This window comes from Dendropsophus ebraccatus, chromosome 14, assembly GCF_027789765.1.
Source record: "Dendropsophus ebraccatus isolate aDenEbr1 chromosome 14, aDenEbr1.pat, whole genome shotgun sequence".
Taxonomy (NCBI): domain Eukaryota; kingdom Metazoa; phylum Chordata; class Amphibia; order Anura; family Hylidae; genus Dendropsophus; species Dendropsophus ebraccatus.
The window spans coordinates 8,048,271-8,065,651 of record NC_091467.1 but is presented as its reverse complement, the minus strand read 5'-3'; the positions used below and the strand labels follow the sequence as shown (position 1 = coordinate 8,065,651).

Genomic DNA, 17,381 nt, shown 5'->3' with positions numbered 1-17,381 from the left:
CCACTAGGGGGAGCCCTCCTGATACACATACAGGGTACATTACCACCACTAGGGGGAGCCCTCCTGATACATACAGGGTACATTACCACCACTAGGGGGAGCCCTCCTGATACATACAGGGTACATTACCACCACTAGGGGGAGCCCTCCTGATACATACAGGGTACATTACCACCACTAGGGGGAGCCCTCCTGATACATACAGGGTACATTACCACCACTAGGGGGAGCCCTCCTGATACATACAGGGTACATTACCACCACTAGGGGGAGCCCTCCTGATACATACAGGGTACATTACCACCACTAGGGGGAGCCCTCCTGATACATACAGGGTACATTACCACCACTAGGGGGAGCCCTCCTGATACATACAGGGTACATTACCACCACTAGGGGGAGCCCTCCTGATACATACAGGGTACATTACCACCACTAGGGGGAGCCCTCCTGATACATACAGGGTACATTACCACCACTAGGGGGAGCCCTCCTGATACATACAGGGTACATTACCACCACTAGGGGGAGCCCTCCTGATACATACAGGGTACATTACCACCACTAGGGGGAGCCCTCCTGATACATACAGGGTACATTACCACCACTAGGGGGAGCCCTCCTGATACATACAGGGTACATTACCACCACTAGGGGGAGCCCTCCTGATACATACAGGGTACATAACCACCACTAGGGGGAGCCCTCCTGATACATACAGGGTACATTACCACCACTAGGGGGAGCCCTCCTGATACATATCCAGGGTACATTACCACCACTAGGGGGAGCCCTCCTGATACATACAGGGTACATTACCACCACTAGGGGGAGCCCTCCTGATACATACAGGGTACATTACCACCACTAGGGGGAGCCCTCCTGATACATACAGGGTACATAACCACCACTAGGGGGAGCCCTCCTGATACATACAGGGTACATTACCACCACTAGGGGGAGCCCTCCTGATACATACAGGGTACATTACCACCACTAGGGGGAGCCCTCCTGATACATACAGGGTACATTACCACCACTAGGGGGAGCCCTCCTGATACATATCCAGGGTACATTACTACCACTAGGAGGAGCCGTACTGATACATACAGGGTACATTACCACCACTAGGGGGAGCCCTCCTGATACATATCCAGGGTACATTACTACCACTAGGAGGAGCCCTACTGATACATACAGGGTACATTACCACCACTAGGGGGAGCCCTCCTGATACACATACAGGGTACATTACCACCACTAGGGGGAGCCCTCCTGATACATACAGGGTACATTACCACCACTAGGGGGAGCCCTCCTGATACATACAGGGTACATAACCACCACTAGGGGGAGCCCTCCTGATATACATACAGGGTACATTACCACCACTAGGGGGAGCCCTCCTGATACATACAGGGTACATAACCACCACTAGGGGGAGCCCTCCTGATACATACAGGGTACATAACCACCACTAGGGGGAGCCCTCCTGATACATACAGGGTACATTACCACCACTAGGGGGAGCCCTCCTGATACATATCCAGGGTACATTACCACCACTAGGGGGAGCCCTCCTGATACATACAGGGTACATTACCACCACTAGGGGGAGCCCTCCTGATACATACAGGGTACATAACCACCACTAGGGGGAGCCCTCCTGATACATACAGGGTACATTACCACCACTAGGGGGAGCCCTCCTGATACATACAGGGTACATAACCACCACTAGGGGGAGCCCTCCTGATACATACAGGGTACATTACTACCACTAGGGGGAGCCCTCCTGATACATACAGGGTACATTACCACCACTAGGGGGAGCCCTCCTGATACATATAGGGTACATTACCACCACTAGGGGGAGCCCTCCTGATACATACAGGGTACATTACCACCACTAGGGGGAGCCCTCCTGATACATACAGGGTACATTACCACCACTAGGGGGAGCCCTCCTGATACATACAGGGTACATTACCACCACTAGGGGGAGCCCTCCTGATACATACAGGGTACATTACCACCACTAGGGGGAGCCCTCCTGATACATACAGGGTACATAACCACCACTAGGGGGAGCCCTCCTGATACATACAGGGTACATTACCACCACTAGGGGGAGCCCTCCTGATACATACAGGGTACATAACCACCACTAGGGGGAGCCCTCCTGATACATACAGGGTACATAACCACCACTAGGGGGAGCCCTCCTGATACATACAGGGTACATTACCACCACTAGGGGGAGCCCTCCTTCTGGTAACTCCATTCTAGTCTTAACCCTCCTCTGAGCTGCGAGGAAAGCCCGGCAACCCAGCTGACTGATCATAGCTCCGCCCACACAAGAGGCCGGTCACATGACATGACGCCATCGGAAGGTGAGAGGAATTGCTGCCTGTTTGTATACAGCCTGGTTATGGGTGTACCAAGATGGCGGCGTAATACGAACCGACGGAAATGACGTCACGCTAGCAGCAAGGGAAACCGGAAGCGGAAGTAGTCGTGTTTACAGGTGGATTTTAGTTGCTGTTTCTGGGCGCTGTGAGATGGGCTGTGACGGAGGAACCATCCCCAAGCGGCATGAGCTGGTGAAGGGGCCCAAGAAGGTGGAGAAGGTGAGAGCAATGCCCCTGCTCATATACAGTATATACAGTGTGTTGTGTCCTGTGTGTGTATATATATATATATATATATATATATATATATACACACAGTGTGTTATGTGTCCTGTGTGTATACAGTGTGTTGTGTCCTGTGTGTGTATATATATATATATATATATATATATATACAGTGTGTTATGTGTCCTGTGTGTATACAGTGTGTTATGTGTCCTGTGTGTGTATATATATGTATGTATATACACTGTGTTGTGTCCTGTGTGTGTATATATACAGTGTGTTATGTGTCCTCATTCTCTCTTCTCTCTCTATTTATTTATATATATATATATATATATATATATATATATATATACACACACACTAATACTGCAGTTATGTATCCTCTATTTCCCACACTGCATTGTTACATGTGATGAGATAATACTTTCCTGTACAGTAAGTGCAGGTTGGACTCCCAGAATACATTGCACCGGTAACCCCAGTCTCACACTGCTAGTGGCCACCACTGCTGCTGCCCCTGTTTTTCAATACACTTCAGTTAAACTGTGCTGCAATACCTCAGCCCACCTCAGGACAGGGTTGGCGCCATGTATTTCTAATCCAGGAGAATCCCTTTAATGTCCCTTCTTGTGTCTTGCAGATTGATAAGAATGCTGAGCTGGTGGCGCGCTGGTATTATTGCACCCTGAGCCAGGAGAAGCTGAAGAGGCCGATCGTAGCCTGTGAGCTGGGAAGGTCCGACCATACTTTATTGCTTAGCTTATATTAAAGAGGTATTCCAACCTAAAACTCACTTGTCCACAGGATAGGGGACAGGTAAGAGATTGCAGGGGGGCAAACATGATCCACGGCTCTGTTCATTCTCTGCTGAGCTGCCGGAAAGAGGCAGGTGCAGCACTCCGCTCTTTTTGGCGCCTTCATACAAAATGAATAGAGCCGCAGGTCACATGCCATACCCGGGGCTGTAATTAAAACAAAGGAGCAGTGGGCTGATATGCAGATCACCGCAGGGTACAGAGGTCGGACCTCCCCAAATCTCTTACCTGTGGTTAGGGGACATGTGAGTTTTAGGTTGGAATACCCCTTGATCTCCTATCTGCTGGAAGGGTGGAAGTGGGAAGGGTGCCCAACCACTGGGACCGGCCACCATCTCCAGAACAGGGCCCCAAATCTTTATGAATGAAGTGTCAAGCAGCACCACAGCTTTCTTCATGGTGTATGGAGCTGCTGCAGGTACCACACTCCGCTGCCATAGAGCATACAGATAGCAGAGATCATGGGGTCTCCCCGGTGTGTCACCTCCTGTCGATAGGAGATAAGTTATTATAAAGGGGATTAGAAAAACATGGCAGCTTTCTTTCTTCCAGATACAGCGTTTCTTCTGTCCTCAGTTTCGGTGTGAGGTTTACAGCTCAGTGTCATTTAAGATGAACTGTTAGCAGATTTGACGAATGTAACCTGCCCATAGTGCCGATAATGATTGGAGTGGGTCAGTCGGCGCGGGCCGGATCGGCACTATGGGGGCGGGCAGTGCTCCTTATGGTCTCATCAGACCGTGGAGAAAAAGACTAACTGCACCATAACAGCACAGAGGATGAAGGTAAGAGACATAGCTTCCTCCTCAGCGTCTCTTGTGCAGTAGGGACATAACAGCAGTTTAGTTCCCCATTAAAGTTAAAGGAGCGGCATAGCAATACAGTACACAAACTGGGGACAGATGGGGCGCTGTGTTTTTCTAAACCCTTTACGGTGTTAAATGTTTCTTGCTACAAGTGGGGACATTCCTATTCCCATTTACTTTTTTTGGGGGGGGGAGGGGGGTTTGCAACAGGACACAAAAAACGACGCAGGTTCCTTTTGTACATCGCCCTGTTGGATACTGTTCTTGTCATAGAAGTCATGGGGCAAAGGATAAAAGGATAGACATATCTTTATTTCTAACCCTAAAAAGACAGGTCAACAAGAGGTAAAAGATTGCAAAACTACAGCTCCCAGCATGCCTTCCTAGCCTTCAGACACAAGGGCATGCTGGGAGCTGTAGTTTTGCAACAGGTTGGGAATCACATGCTGGCTTTCATTGCATGCTGGGAGTTGTAGTTGTGCCACAGCTTGGAGTACAGTGCAGTGTAAGCCACATTGATTGTGGCCTACAGGTCTTCATCTTGTAGAATAGTGCTGCCTCTCCGCAGCGGTTGTGATGATATATGCCCCTTTGTATTCTAATGTCCCACCACTTTTGTCTTCTCTCAGATTGTACAATAAAGATGCCGTCATTGAATTCTTACTGGACAAATCTCCAGACAAACCCCACGCGGACTCCGCTGGCCATATCAAGAGCATCAAGGTAAAGTTCCTGGTTATTGTATTACAGCAGTTATAGGGAACCTTCACCCCACCCCCAGCTGTTGCAACACTACCATTCCCATCATGCTTGGACAGCCAAAGCTTTGGCCAACCAAGCATGATAGGAATTGTAGTTTGGCAACAACTGGAGGGCCAAAAGTTCCCCATCCCTTTTTTGCAGCTTTTAAGGGGGAACCTGCAGAACTACAAATCCCATCATGCCTGGGCAGCTAAGTCCTTGGCATGGTGGTAATTTTTTTTTTTTATAATTTGTACTAGGCTTTAGTTATATAAGCTTTATTATAGTAGGAGACATTGCCTACATCCTGTCCATCTCTGATACCAGGTCATGCTTCACACCTTATAGCATGGATGGGGGGACCTGCTGCCCTCCAGCTGTTAAAAAAAAATATATACAATCCCACCATGCCTGGACAGCCAAAGTGAAGCTTGGCTGACGGGCCTGGCGTGATGGGAATTGTAGTTTTGCAACAGCTGGAGGTTTCCCATCCCTGCCTTATAGGTATATAACAGGATAGTGAAGGAGCACTGGAACTCAGGTAAGCAGGTGCCAGCGGATGAGCGTCGACCACAGCTCAATATATTCAAGATCAGGAAAGTCCATGGCACACTCTTGAATCGGGATTCAACGGTGATTTATTGTAGCAAAAACTGTCACATGGTGTGCCACATGGATTGCTGTGCCACATGGAGTGTGCCACGGACTTTCCTGATCTTGCCTTATAGGTGTGTGTATGAATGTGTGTGTGTGTATATATATATATATATATATATATATATATATATATATATATATATATATATTGTATGTATGTGGGAGTACTATGTCACTGAGACTCTGAGTGGCCAGGTGACTCCATGATGGCCACCTTCAGCTCTAGAAAGGAAGGAGAAGTCTGGAGCACAGACATCTGAGACATGAGGGGACATGAGCACAAAATCCCTCTGTCTTTGCTTCTATTCACATCCAGAGCGACACTTACAGCTTTGCTGGTTCCTGTCATTGCTGTTATGACTGACACACACACACACACACACACACACACACACACACACACGGGTAGCTAAGGGACCTTATGCAGTTTGCCATTAGGCACCATTTACATTGTAACAGTATTTCAGTATATATTATGTACTAGTACTCCAGTGTACACCATGTACCAGTATTTCAGTATATACCATGTACAAGTATTCTGGTATCTACCATAGCATGTCCATAGGCTTCTATAGTCCAATCTACTTGCAGATATGTTTGGTCCGCTTTACACTGTATACATCTGAAAGTGATTCTGTCAGCTGTGCAAAACTACTGACACTGTTAGGTCAGGAGACTCATGGTACCCTTCATATATGAGCCTGTGCTTCAGGAACATAGAAAGATGCTCTCCTCAGTGTCAGAGACATTTCCAAGTTTCTGATCTGAAGAGTGGATTGCCTCCTTGCTCCCCCTCCCATCCCTGTCCCTTCTGTATGGACAGCCAGCTTCTGGCACTGAGCCCTTTCAGAGTCTTGTTGTGGCACTTTGCATACGTATTGTGTATAGGTGTAAGGTTAGAAAGCAGGACTGACAATCAAGCAGGGATGGAAGGGGGAGTGAGGAGATGGTACAGCACCTCAGGCTCTTAGGAACACCTCGCCGGCACATTGTACTAGAGCAGAGCAGGGTATTGGGAGCCAGTACAAACATAGGTGGCTGCAGAGGAGGCTGTGTCACCCCTTACTGCTCCCACTAAGCGGAGGAAAATAATAAAACATACAATTACTTTAAAAGTAATATAACTTTATCAGAGCAGTGCCACAGTATAGGTTGGATAATGATCGACCGTGTACCAGAAGGGCTAAAAAATGTGGAGGCTACGGTATCGCACCTCCTGCAATGCAGTACAGACAGTAACCCAGCAGGGGAAGCGGTGAGCTGTGAGATCCTGCAGGTTGAGAGCCCACAGGAACTAAGCAGAAGTGTGATTGCAGCTGTGGATGTGACTATACATTGTGGGTCATGACTAACATTCATAATACATTGTCTCCTGGCAGAACGTGATTGAGCTGAACCTCAGTGACAACCCGGCATGGACAGGTGACAAAGGGAACACGAAAGGCGACACATACGACGAGCAGCGAGCGCAGTTCATCTGTCCTGTTGTGGGTCTGGAAATGAATGGCAAACACCGGTATGTACACAGCAAACAAATAGAGATATATGGAACATTCTGCAATGTTCTACACCTTGTGTTCCAGTTCCTTACCCCTTTTCATGGGGTTATACAGGCTAAGAAAAACATGGCAGCACCTCACCTGTCCTCAGGTTGGATGCAGGGTTTTGTAGCTCAGTTTCATTGAAGTGATTGGAGCTGAATTGTAATTCCATACAAAGATGGAGGACAGGGGTGGTGCTGTTTTGCAAGGTGGTAGGGAGGTAAAACCTTGACAAAGGGTTCTGAGAGGGCAGCAGAGGGGTCTGAGAAGGGAGCAGAGGGGTCCTGATAGCAGCTGTCCCCATGGAGCACACATGCATACACTGCCAGGTTGGTCGGATTAGCTGTGAGGTAACTATCAGTGGTGTATGGGTTAGGGGTCAGCTATGGGAGATGTATGGGTTAGGGGTCAGCTATTGGAGGTATATGGGTTGGGGTCAGCTATCAGAGGTGTATGGGTTAGGGGTCAGCTATGAGAGGAGTATGGGTTGGGGATCAGCTATCTGAGTTGTATGGGTTAGGGGTCAGCTATGGCAGGTGTATGCGTTACGGTGAGTGATTGGAGGTGTATGGGTTAAGGATTAGCTATGGCAGGTGTATGGGTTGGGGTCAGCTATCAGAGGTGTATGGGTTAGGGGTCAGCTATGGGAGGTGTATGGGTTGGGGATCAGCTATCAGAGGTGTATGGGTTAGGGGTCAGCTGTCGGAGGTGTACGGGTTAAGGTCAGCTATCTGAGGTGTATGGGTTAGGGTCAGCTATCTGAGGTGTATGGGTTTGGGTCAGCTGTCGGAGGTGTATGGGTTTGGGTCAGCTGTCGGAGGTGTATGGGTTAGGGGTCAGCTATGGGAGGTGTATGGGTTAGGGTGAGCGATTAGAGATGTGTTGGTTAAGGATCAGCTATGGGAGGTGTATGGGTTAGGGGTCAGCTGTCGGAGGTGTATGGGTTAGGGGTTAGCTATGGGAGGTGTATAGGTTAGGGGTCAGCGTCAGCTTTCGGAGGTGTATGAGTTGGCAGTCAACTATCAATGGTGTATGACCGCCTGTAGTATAAGCAGGGTGGGTTGGTTCTAAAAGTTCTGCAAGGGTTAAACATTAGCATTTCATGTAGGTTGTCTCCCTTGCAGGTTCTGTGTGCTGAGACAGTGCGGCTGTGTGTTCTCTGAGAGAGCGCTAAAGGAGATCAAGACAGACATCTGTCATAAGGTAGGTGTTTTGCAGTACTCTATGCATATAGACTGCCTCAGTATAACGTCTGCCCCCTGCTGTCAGGAATGCATATTGTAACACAGTGTACCAAGTGCTGTGCCCCTTTAGCAGCACAGAGTATTTCAGGAGTAGACAGTGTATGTCACCAGGCGGGTGATGCTGGTCTTTATCCTGAGCTCTGCCCCTTCCTCTATTGTCCCTGTCACTTTGTACCTAGGTGAGATCATTATGGTAGTACAAAGTGGTTTAGTCGCAGTGTAAATGGTTGGATTTCCCCAGGGGCCGTCACTAAGGTTTCTCGTTACTGATCCTTTATTTATGTTCTGTAAGATCATTAGCGGCTGCTCCTGAGGGATCCGTCCCTGGCAGCCGCTGCCTCCTGCTCTGAGCTGTCACTGGTCCAAGATTCTGTTATATTATTGCATGACCATGTAATGCTGCCCGATCCGCAAGATGTCTCATTAATCTTTATACTGAAGCTGATTCCAGAGCTGAACTCACTGTTCTGCTGCTGGTGGGGTCACTGTGTACATACATCACATTACTGGTCCTGAGTTACATCCTGTATTATACTCCAGAGCTGAACTCACTATTCTGCTGGTGGGGTCACTGTGTACATACATCACATTACTGATCTAAGTACTGTACTTAGTTACATTCTGTATACTGTGGTGTAGATCCTAGGGCTGGGCGGTATACCGTGACAATACCAATACAGTCACTGGCCTCGATAAACTGACCTCAACTTCTCCAGGACGGTATCTGCAGTATTTCAACGCTGCACAGGTTGGTGTGCTGTATGTGTATGTGCCCCGTCAGTGCGCCCCCTCCCTTTCCCGCCCGGCATGGCTTTACAGAGCGCCCCCAGCACGGTCAGCGTCCTGTATTGTTAGAGAGGGGACTACAGGTCCCAGTATGCAGTTGTCATAGCTCATAGTCTGTGCTCTCTTAAAAGTCATACACTCCTATCCCTATGTGCCCCCTGTGTATACATGTTCTGTAGTGGCTGTATACCTGTGTATATACACGTCCTGTAGTGGCTGTATACCTGTGTATATACACGTCCTGTAGTGGCTGTATACCTGTGTATATACACGTCCTGTAGTGGCTGTATACCTGTGTATACACGTCCTGTAGTTCCTCTATTGCTAAAAGGGGCGTGGCTTGCAAAAGGGGCGTTTCATGATTATCGTTCAGTTATCGTTACCGTGGCTACACGTACGATTAACCAGGATATTGATTTAGGCCAATATCGCCCAGCCCTAGTACATGCCCTATTGCAGAGATCACATGACCCGCTGTCACATGGTTGGCCCCGCCCCACCTCGGTGGTGGTCTTGGACTCACTGGGTTCGGGTCAGTAATATCTCTCCCCATATAAATAATAAGGTTTATTCTGTGCTATAGCTGAGGCTTTGGTGCTTTGTATAGATTGCACCATGTGACGCTCCCTGGTCCGTGATCATCGTCCACTCTCATCGGCTCAGTACAGACTTTGCATTTTTCCTGAGTTATTTTGGGCAGTTTTGAGGATCCGTCTATCCCCAGATCCTGTACGGTGACGCCCTTCACAGTCTCCCATGCAAATGGCGGCACCGCAGCGGCAGCAGTCCATTATATTTGCATATGATCCAATGATGTATTGCATTTCACCTCCTGGGGGCGCTCTGCTCTCCATCACTTTGATGTCTTTATGGAATACTCGTCATGGAAATACCAGCTGTGCTCCAGCGGGACCTCTGCCCCCTGCAGCACCCGCAGCCTGTGGTGTCTCTCCAGGCAGTCCGTCAGCAGACCGTAGCTTCTCGGGTCAAACTTGTTTGCAAATAAATGTGTAGAATCGATTAACCAGCGCAGATCTCCGAGGCCGTACACGCAGATCTCCCGCACATAATGCCCTGTAGAATAGAAGCGGGGTTATCCCACAATTATAATGTAGCCCCCTGTGTATAGGATGGCTGGTAAGTATCTGATAGGTCGGGGTCCATCAGTACAAGTATGGGGGTCCCCTGTCCACCAATATGAGCGTGACCTTTCACTATGGGGGTGCCAGTGATACCTTAGTCTTATGATCATTGACCTCTGAATACCGGCTTTCACACAGCTCCCACTGTGTAATCCTTTGTTTTCTGCTCTATACTGCCAACTAATCTCCCTCCTCCCCCTCCCCTCTCCATAGGTTACACAGGGCTCGACTGATGTAAAAGAGTCAAGTGGAATTCCCTCCCCTGTATGACGCGGTTCCGTTAGAATCAATGGAGCCACAGCATAGAGGGGAGGGAATTCCCTCCCACTGGGGGCGGTGTGCCCCGCCTCCAGTGCTTGAGCACCGTCCGATTCCGGTGCATAGAATGTGTCAGTTAAAGAGGATGTACCTGGTGATTTTCCAGATGCTGCAAAACTACAACTCCCAGCATGCACCAAAAGGCTGCGGTAAGCATTCCGCAACTTATCATAAAACTACAACTCCCAGCATGCATCGACAGCCTGCAGTAAGAATTTCCCTACACTGTCATGTAACTACAACTCCCAGCATGTCCCAATATCCTGCAGTAAGAATTTCGCTAGTTGGGGTGAAGCATGCTGGGAGTTGGGGTTTTGCAGCAGCACTGAGCACACTGGCCTATAAGAAGCATCCCCCCACCCTCCAGAGGTAGATTGAAGGGGTTACCGCTGCAGCCAGAGTGTGAGACGCCCTCCTGGTCCCTCCATTTCACAGCTCTGATGTTCCCATCCCAGCCGGCGTCTGGTGTTGATCCTGGAACGTCTGTAAAACAATACAGTGCATAAATTAAAGGGGATCGATTGCCCAAAAAAATCCTTTTAATTCAACTGATGTCAGAAAACTGTCCAGAGCAGCAGCAAATCCCCATAGAAAACCTCTCCTGCTCTGGACAGTTCCTGACATGGACAGAGGTGGCAGCAGAGAGCACTGTGTCAGACCGGAGAGAATACACCACTTCCTGCAGGACATACAGCAGCTGATAAGTACTGGAAGAATAGAGATTTTTATATTAAAAGTAAATTACAAATCTATAGAACTTTCTGACAGCAGGTGATTTGGAAGCATATACTAGTGGGCTGCTGACTGGTTACATTCTATCCTCATGTGTTCAGTCTAGACACCTATTGACCCCAGTACCTATGGGCGTGCAGACCCTTTAAGGCTCACCTTTCATCCGGTTTAGGGTCACCCAGTAGTGCTCGTCCGGACTGTACGTGTCCTTCGACCACTCCAGAAGATCCTTGGCTTTTTGGTCCGTCAACACGAATTCTACAAACTCCCTTGTGAGGGCGTAGTAGGCGGTGCCGAAGTACAGGGTGATGTTATGCGGGGGGCCGGACTTCTCCTCTTGGGTGGGATAGACGTAGGACGTCCCCATGTGGACAAACTCCTTATAGGCGACCTGTGTGCGGTATCTCATGTGCGGCGGCTGGATCACACCCGGCGTCAGGTTCCTCCCCCTCCACTTGCTCTTCAGGTACCGTACGATCTCCCGGTTGGTCTTCATGGGGAAGTCTTGGCCGCACAAGTTGATGACGTGTCTCCACGGCACGTCGCTTCGGACCAGGTCCTCCATGCAGTTGATGTCGGCGCGTAACCGGGAAAACCCAGCATAGACCACCGTCTCCTGCCTGGAGGCTATGAACACGTTGCGGAAGCAGTCGGCGATCCTCTGCACCGCCTGACCGTACGTCTTGGGAGACTTGCGGTCCACGTGGATGCAGTAGATGTTCTGCGGGGTGTAAATGGCGGCAAGCAACTTGATGAACATGTCCAGCTGCTTGTGGATGGTCAGGATGTACGCCAGTGGGTAGTCCGCCTCCTCCGGGGACAGCGGCTTGGTGATGAAGTGCAGGTTGGTTATGAGGGTGGAGCAGTTAGCCCGCAGGATGACACCTCCTTCTTCTTTGGATGGGGGCAAGGCTTCTTGACATATATTTCCCACCACTAGGGCGGCGGGCTTCCCCTCGTATAAGGCTTTACAAAGTTCTCCAGGATAGAAGCCGCATTCCTTGATCTCCTCCTCAATGGTCTCCTGGTTGTCGAGTTGGTTAATGTTGTTGATGGCCAAAAGGAAGAGGGCAAGAGCAACGCATATCATGAACCCCGACTTGGTGCATCCAAGGAGGCTCATTGTCCGCTCTGCCCCCCTCCCCTCATCAGCATCCTGGGGGTTTCCCTCTGTGAGGCTACATGGAAACACAAAGAATCACAAAAAAAAACATGAAAAAACCTTAAGTATGTAATATAATCAACTAATAACGCAGGATATGTAGTGTAAACCTCCACAGTGCAGGGAGGAAAAGCATCGGTGCATCTCTAACAGAGGACACACTAACTAAGCAAGAACAGTAACCATAAAGAAGGATCCGCAGCACTAGATTTATTGCAGCACCTGATGACCTGCACTAAACATATCCGACAAGATTCAGTCAGCGCCGCCCATCCTTCTTTATGGTTATTTGAAGCAGCTGCCTTTGCATCATGACGTATCGTATGTATCAGTGCTGGCTCGCTCTGTACCTTCCTTTTACTTCATACAAAAATAGTGTAAGACACATTGTAGCCAGTGAGCAATGCAGAAATTCAGGGAATTGCAATGGGAACACTTTTTTCTTTTCCCTCCCTGCACTGTGGATGTTTACCCAGTGGCCTCAACTCTGCTATGATCAGGGGAATTTATAGTCATCAGTCGTGCAAAAATGGGTCAGATTTTACACAGTGTGCGATACTTTTGAGAAAGTGGGTGGAGCACAGCGTAAAAGGGGCGTGGCCATGAGATTTACTATGAAAAACTCCACTGACCTGTGATAAATCATAGCACAAACCTATAACAATGAACTCCACACACATACAGCTGATGGCGTCACTACCTGTGGTTTATATTAGTAACATGCCCATATATACACTCACCGGCCACTTTATTAGGTACACCATGCTAGTAACGGGTTGGACCCTCTTTTGCCTTCAGAACTGCCTCAATTCTTGGTGGCATAGATACAACAAGGTGCTGGAAGCTTCCTCAGAGATTTTGGTCCATAGTGACATGATGACATCACACAGTTGCCGCAGATTTGTCGGCTGCACATCCATGATGTCAATCTCCCGTTCCACCACATCACAAAGATGCTCTATTGGATTGAGATCTGGTGACTGTGGAGGCCATTGGAGTACAGTGACCTCATTGTCATGTCACAGCAGAAATCGAGACTCATCAGACCAGGTAACGTTTTTCCAATCTTCTACTGTCCAATTTCGATGAGCTTGTGCAAATTGTAGCCTCAGTTTCCTGTTCTTAGCTGAGCGGAGTGGCACCCGGTGTGGTCTTCTGCTGCTGTAGCCCATACTGTGTACTGTGCGTTCAGAGATGCTCTTCTGCCTACCTTGGTTGTAACGGTTGGCTATTTGAGTCACTGTTGCCTTTCTATCAGCTCGAACCAGTCTGCCCATTCTCCTCTGACCTCTGGCATCAACAAGGCATTTCCGCCCACAGATCTGCCGCTCACTGGATGGTTTTTCTTTTTCGGACCATTCTCTGTAAACCCTAGAGATGGTTGTGCGTGAAAATCCCAGTAGATCAGCAGTTTCTGAAATACTCAGACCAGCCCTTCTGGCACCAACAACCGTGCCACGTTCAAAGGCCTCAAATCACCTTTCTTCCCCATACTGATGCTCGGTTTGAACTGCAGGAGATTGTCTTGACCATGTCTACATGCCTAAATGCACTGAGTTGCCGCCATGTGATTGGCTGATTTCTAAATTAAGTGGTAACGTGCAGTTGGACAGGTGTACCTAATAAAGTGGCCGGTGAGTGTATGTGTGTGTGTATATATGTGTATATATATACACCCCTGAAGATGTCACTCCCTGTAGTTTAAATCGGTAATATGCCCCCTGTATATACAGCTGATCACCTCACCTCCTGTAGTTTATATTGGTGATATACCCCTGTATATACAGCTGATCACCTCACCTCCTGTAGTTTATATTGGTGATATACCCCTGTATATACGGCTGATCACCTCACTTCCTGTAGTTTATATTGGTGACATGCCCCCTGTATATACAGCTGATGATGATGTCACCTCCTGTGATGTAATGAGCGGACATGGTCCTGGCCTCTTACCTGCTGGGGTTTCCCGGCCCCCCGTCCAGAAGCTTCCGTGCGGCCTCCTCTGTGTCTTGTTGCTTTGTCAGGTATTAGCTGCAGAGATTGCGTTTCCAAGCAAGCTTTGCATTTCCTGGCGGCCCCCGGGGACGGCTCTCCAGCGTCCTTTTGGGTTTCATTAGGAACAGAAGCTGTGAGGGCTGTGTGCACACCGCAGCGTCGTCACATCACGGCCCTCCCTGCAATCCTCCTATACAAGGAGCACTGACACCTAATAACCCGGGTATTAATCCTCCCCATCAGCTCTTCTTCCCTCATCCCTGCTCATCCTGAGCTGCCTGCTTCAGGAACCCAATGCTATGATTACAGTAATGAGACTTCCTATGGCATATAGTCACGGGGACCTGTCATCATACAGCAGTGGTTTAGTTTCTTTATCTCACCTTGTCCGTGTCTCCTGGACGTTATACTCGGTCGTCCTCCTCCTCCGCCGCTCGCCAGCTGCTCTGTGGTTGCACATTTTTTGGTAAATGGACCCGGCTTAAAAAAAAGTGTTTGCATACAGAATATTTTACTTATGCAAAATAAAGAAGCGTCACAAATGTAACATCATCCGCACCAGACTACAGTGGCGTCAGCTGTCCAGGCATGATGGGACGTGTAGTGCTGCAAGAGCTGGAGGGGGGGGGCAGGTGTCCTACAACTCCTCTACATATAATCAATATGGAGCCCAGTATAGTGACCGGCAGCTGATATCCAGGTTATCCGGTGTGTGCAGCCCGGACAGCAGCTAGATGGGTGCGGAGTGACTCTATAAGGCCTCATCCCCATATTCCCATTTGTTACGGCACCCTCGTGTGGCGCCTCCTCAGACTGTGGCCCCCACCTGTATTGTGGCCCCCCTCGTGTGGCGCCTCCTCAGACTGTGGCCCCCACCTGTATTGTGGCCCCCCTCGTGTGGCGCCTCCTCAGACTGTGGCCCCCCTCGTATTGTGGCCCCCCTCGTATTGCGCCTCCTCAGGTTGCGGCCCCCCTGAGGTTGCGGACCCCCTCGTATTGCGCCCCCTTCAGATAGTGCCCCCTCATATTGCGCCTGCTCAGATTGCGGCCCCTTCATATTGCACCCCCTCAGATTGCGCCCCTTGTACTTGTGTTATTACTCACCCATCCTCAGCCCTGCAGCTCAGACTGATTTTCCACCATTGTTTTTTTCTTCCCTTCAGTGCGGAGGGAACTTTAAGGAAGACGACATCATTCTACTGAACGGAGACAAAGAGGAAGTGGAGGAGCTGAGGAAGAAGATGGAGGAGAGACGAGTAAGAGCCAAGCTGGACAAGGTGAGGAGATGGGGGAGGGGCTGGGTTCTGTGCCGGCCCTCCTCCTATATACATTGATTGTCCTAATATAATGCTGAAATCCTCTGTGCTTCCAGAAATCCAAGAAGACAAAACATTCCGAAAGCGTCACTGCAAACGGTAACACCGAGGAGGGTAAGAGAGAGCGGATGTGTTATCCAATCACCGCTGATCATCCTCCAGGATCTGCGCTAAGTCCTGGATACAGCACTTCTAGGGTTAATCTGTTCTTCTTCCCCAGGAGCAGCCGGACCATCTGGAATCACAAATGGAAGCAAAAGTAACACCAGGGAGAAGATCAGCTTCATCCCCAGCAGCAAATCCTCAGGTAACTCAGGATCAGTAATGTATGTACACATTAACCCACCAGCAGAATAGTGAGTGCAGCTCTGGAGTATAATACAGGATCAGTAATGTAATGTATGTACACAGTGACCCCACCAGCAGAATAGTGAGTGCAGCTCTGGAGTATAATACAGGATGTAACTCAGGATCAGTAATGTATGTACACAGTGACCACACTAGCAGAATAGTGAGTGCAGCTCTGGAGTATAATACAGGATGTAGTATGTCCTTACGGTTATCTCTGGGGGGTTCCTTATAGCGTCTGTATCTTTTCCTTTGTTCCTTCTTACAGCAGAACAGACATCAGAGAAGGCTGTCCCATCATCATCTGCCACTAAGCGGCCGTTGCCCAGCACGGACAAGAAATCGGAGGCGTATAAATCCATCTTCACCTCTCACAGCTCGGCCAAACGCACCAAAGATCAGTCGTCCAACTGGGTCACCCACACGGCCTATTACTTCTAAGGAAGCGGAGCGGCTGTACAGAGAGAGGACATGTGATGTTTGGGGTTACCCCTGTGTTATTATACGTTATTAGGGGTCGGGGGGGGGTCACCTCGTTTATACAGTGTGTGCAGATACATCGTCATAGAATTTATCACATAATAAAACTACCTACACTAAAGCTTTGGCTGTCCGGGCATGATGGGAGTTGTAGTTATGCAGCAGCTGGAGGGTGGCAGGTTCCCCGTCCCTGCTATATATCATGCATCTGTATTGTGTGATGGTACACATAGTAGGTCATGTGAGGCGGGGGTCAGGGGTCAAGCTGCGCCATGCTTGTCTGCACTATGGCCTGGTTACTTGTAGCCTGTGCAGTACTAGTAGAAGTGTCCGTAATTACAGTAGTAGTGATAGCAGTACATGCAATAATAGCAGTACCAATAGTAGTAGCAGTAATAATAACAGTACCTATAGTAGTAGTAATAGCAGTACCTATAGTAGTAGTAATAGCAGTACCTATAGTAGTAGTAATAGCAGTACCTATAGTAGTAGTGGTAGCAGTACCTATAGTAGTAGTAGTGGTAGCAGTACCTATAGTAGTAGTAGTAATATCAGTACCTATAGTAGTAGTAATAGCCGTACATGCAGTAATAGTGGTACCAATAGTAGTAGTAGTAGTAGTAGTAGTAGTAATAGCAGTACCAACAGTAGTAGTAATG

At 48.8% G+C, this 17,381-nt stretch overlaps 2 protein-coding genes across 3 annotated transcripts; one reads left to right on the top strand and one right to left on the bottom strand.

The window, feature by feature from the left end:
- The first annotated feature begins 2,492 nt into the window (after positions 1-2,492).
- RTF2 (replication termination factor 2) lies at positions 2,493-16,843 on the top strand. 2 transcript variants are annotated; one of them, XM_069953633.1, is made up of 9 exons: positions 2,493-2,630; positions 3,280-3,374; positions 4,890-4,983; positions 7,038-7,174; positions 8,324-8,402; positions 15,742-15,855; positions 15,951-16,008; positions 16,115-16,201; positions 16,514-16,843. In XM_069953633.1, exons 1-9 carry the CDS (start codon positions 2,562-2,564, stop codon positions 16,681-16,683), a joined length of 903 nt encoding a protein of 300 aa, XP_069809734.1. In that variant the 5' UTR covers positions 2,493-2,561; the 3' UTR covers positions 16,684-16,843. The 2 variants fall into 2 exon arrangements, with proteins under 2 accessions (XP_069809734.1, XP_069809733.1); XM_069953632.1 differs by having other exon boundaries at positions 16,511-16,843.
- Positions 10,083-12,544, bottom strand: LOC138772353 (beta-1,3-galactosyl-O-glycosyl-glycoprotein beta-1,6-N-acetylglucosaminyltransferase 7-like). The gene is made up of 3 exons (XM_069952694.1): positions 11,578-12,544; positions 11,077-11,172; positions 10,083-10,303 (listed from the first exon to the last, which is right to left on the bottom strand). The coding sequence occupies exons 1-3, from the start codon at positions 12,542-12,544 to the stop codon at positions 10,083-10,085; spliced, it is 1,284 nt and encodes a 427-aa protein (XP_069808795.1).
- Positions 16,844-17,381: the final 538 nt, after the last annotated feature.

Excerpts from the sequence above, each read along its gene's own strand:
- RTF2 (XM_069953632.1), top strand. The coding sequence starts at position 2,562 with ATGGGCTGTGACGGAGGAACCATCCCCAAGCGGCATGAGCTGGTGAAG. Across the intron at positions 15,856-15,950 it reads TAAGAGCCAAGCTGGACAAG|AAATCCAAGAAGACAAAACA; the intron begins GTGAGGAGATGG and ends CTGTGCTTCCAG. Across the intron at positions 16,202-16,510 it reads CCCCAGCAGCAAATCCTCAG|CAGAACAGACATCAGAGAAG; the intron begins GTAACTCAGGAT and ends TCCTTCTTACAG.
- LOC138772353 (XM_069952694.1), bottom strand. The coding sequence starts at position 12,544 with ATGAGCCTCCTTGGATGCACCAAGTCGGGGTTCATGATATGCGTTGCT. Across the intron at positions 11,173-11,577 it reads GACCCTAAACCGGATGAAAG|ACGTTCCAGGATCAACACCA; the intron begins GTGAGCCTTAAA and ends ATTGTTTTACAG. Across the intron at positions 10,304-11,076 it reads CTCACACTCTGGCTGCAGCG|GGCATTATGTGCGGGAGATC; the intron begins GTAACCCCTTCA and ends TCTATTCTACAG.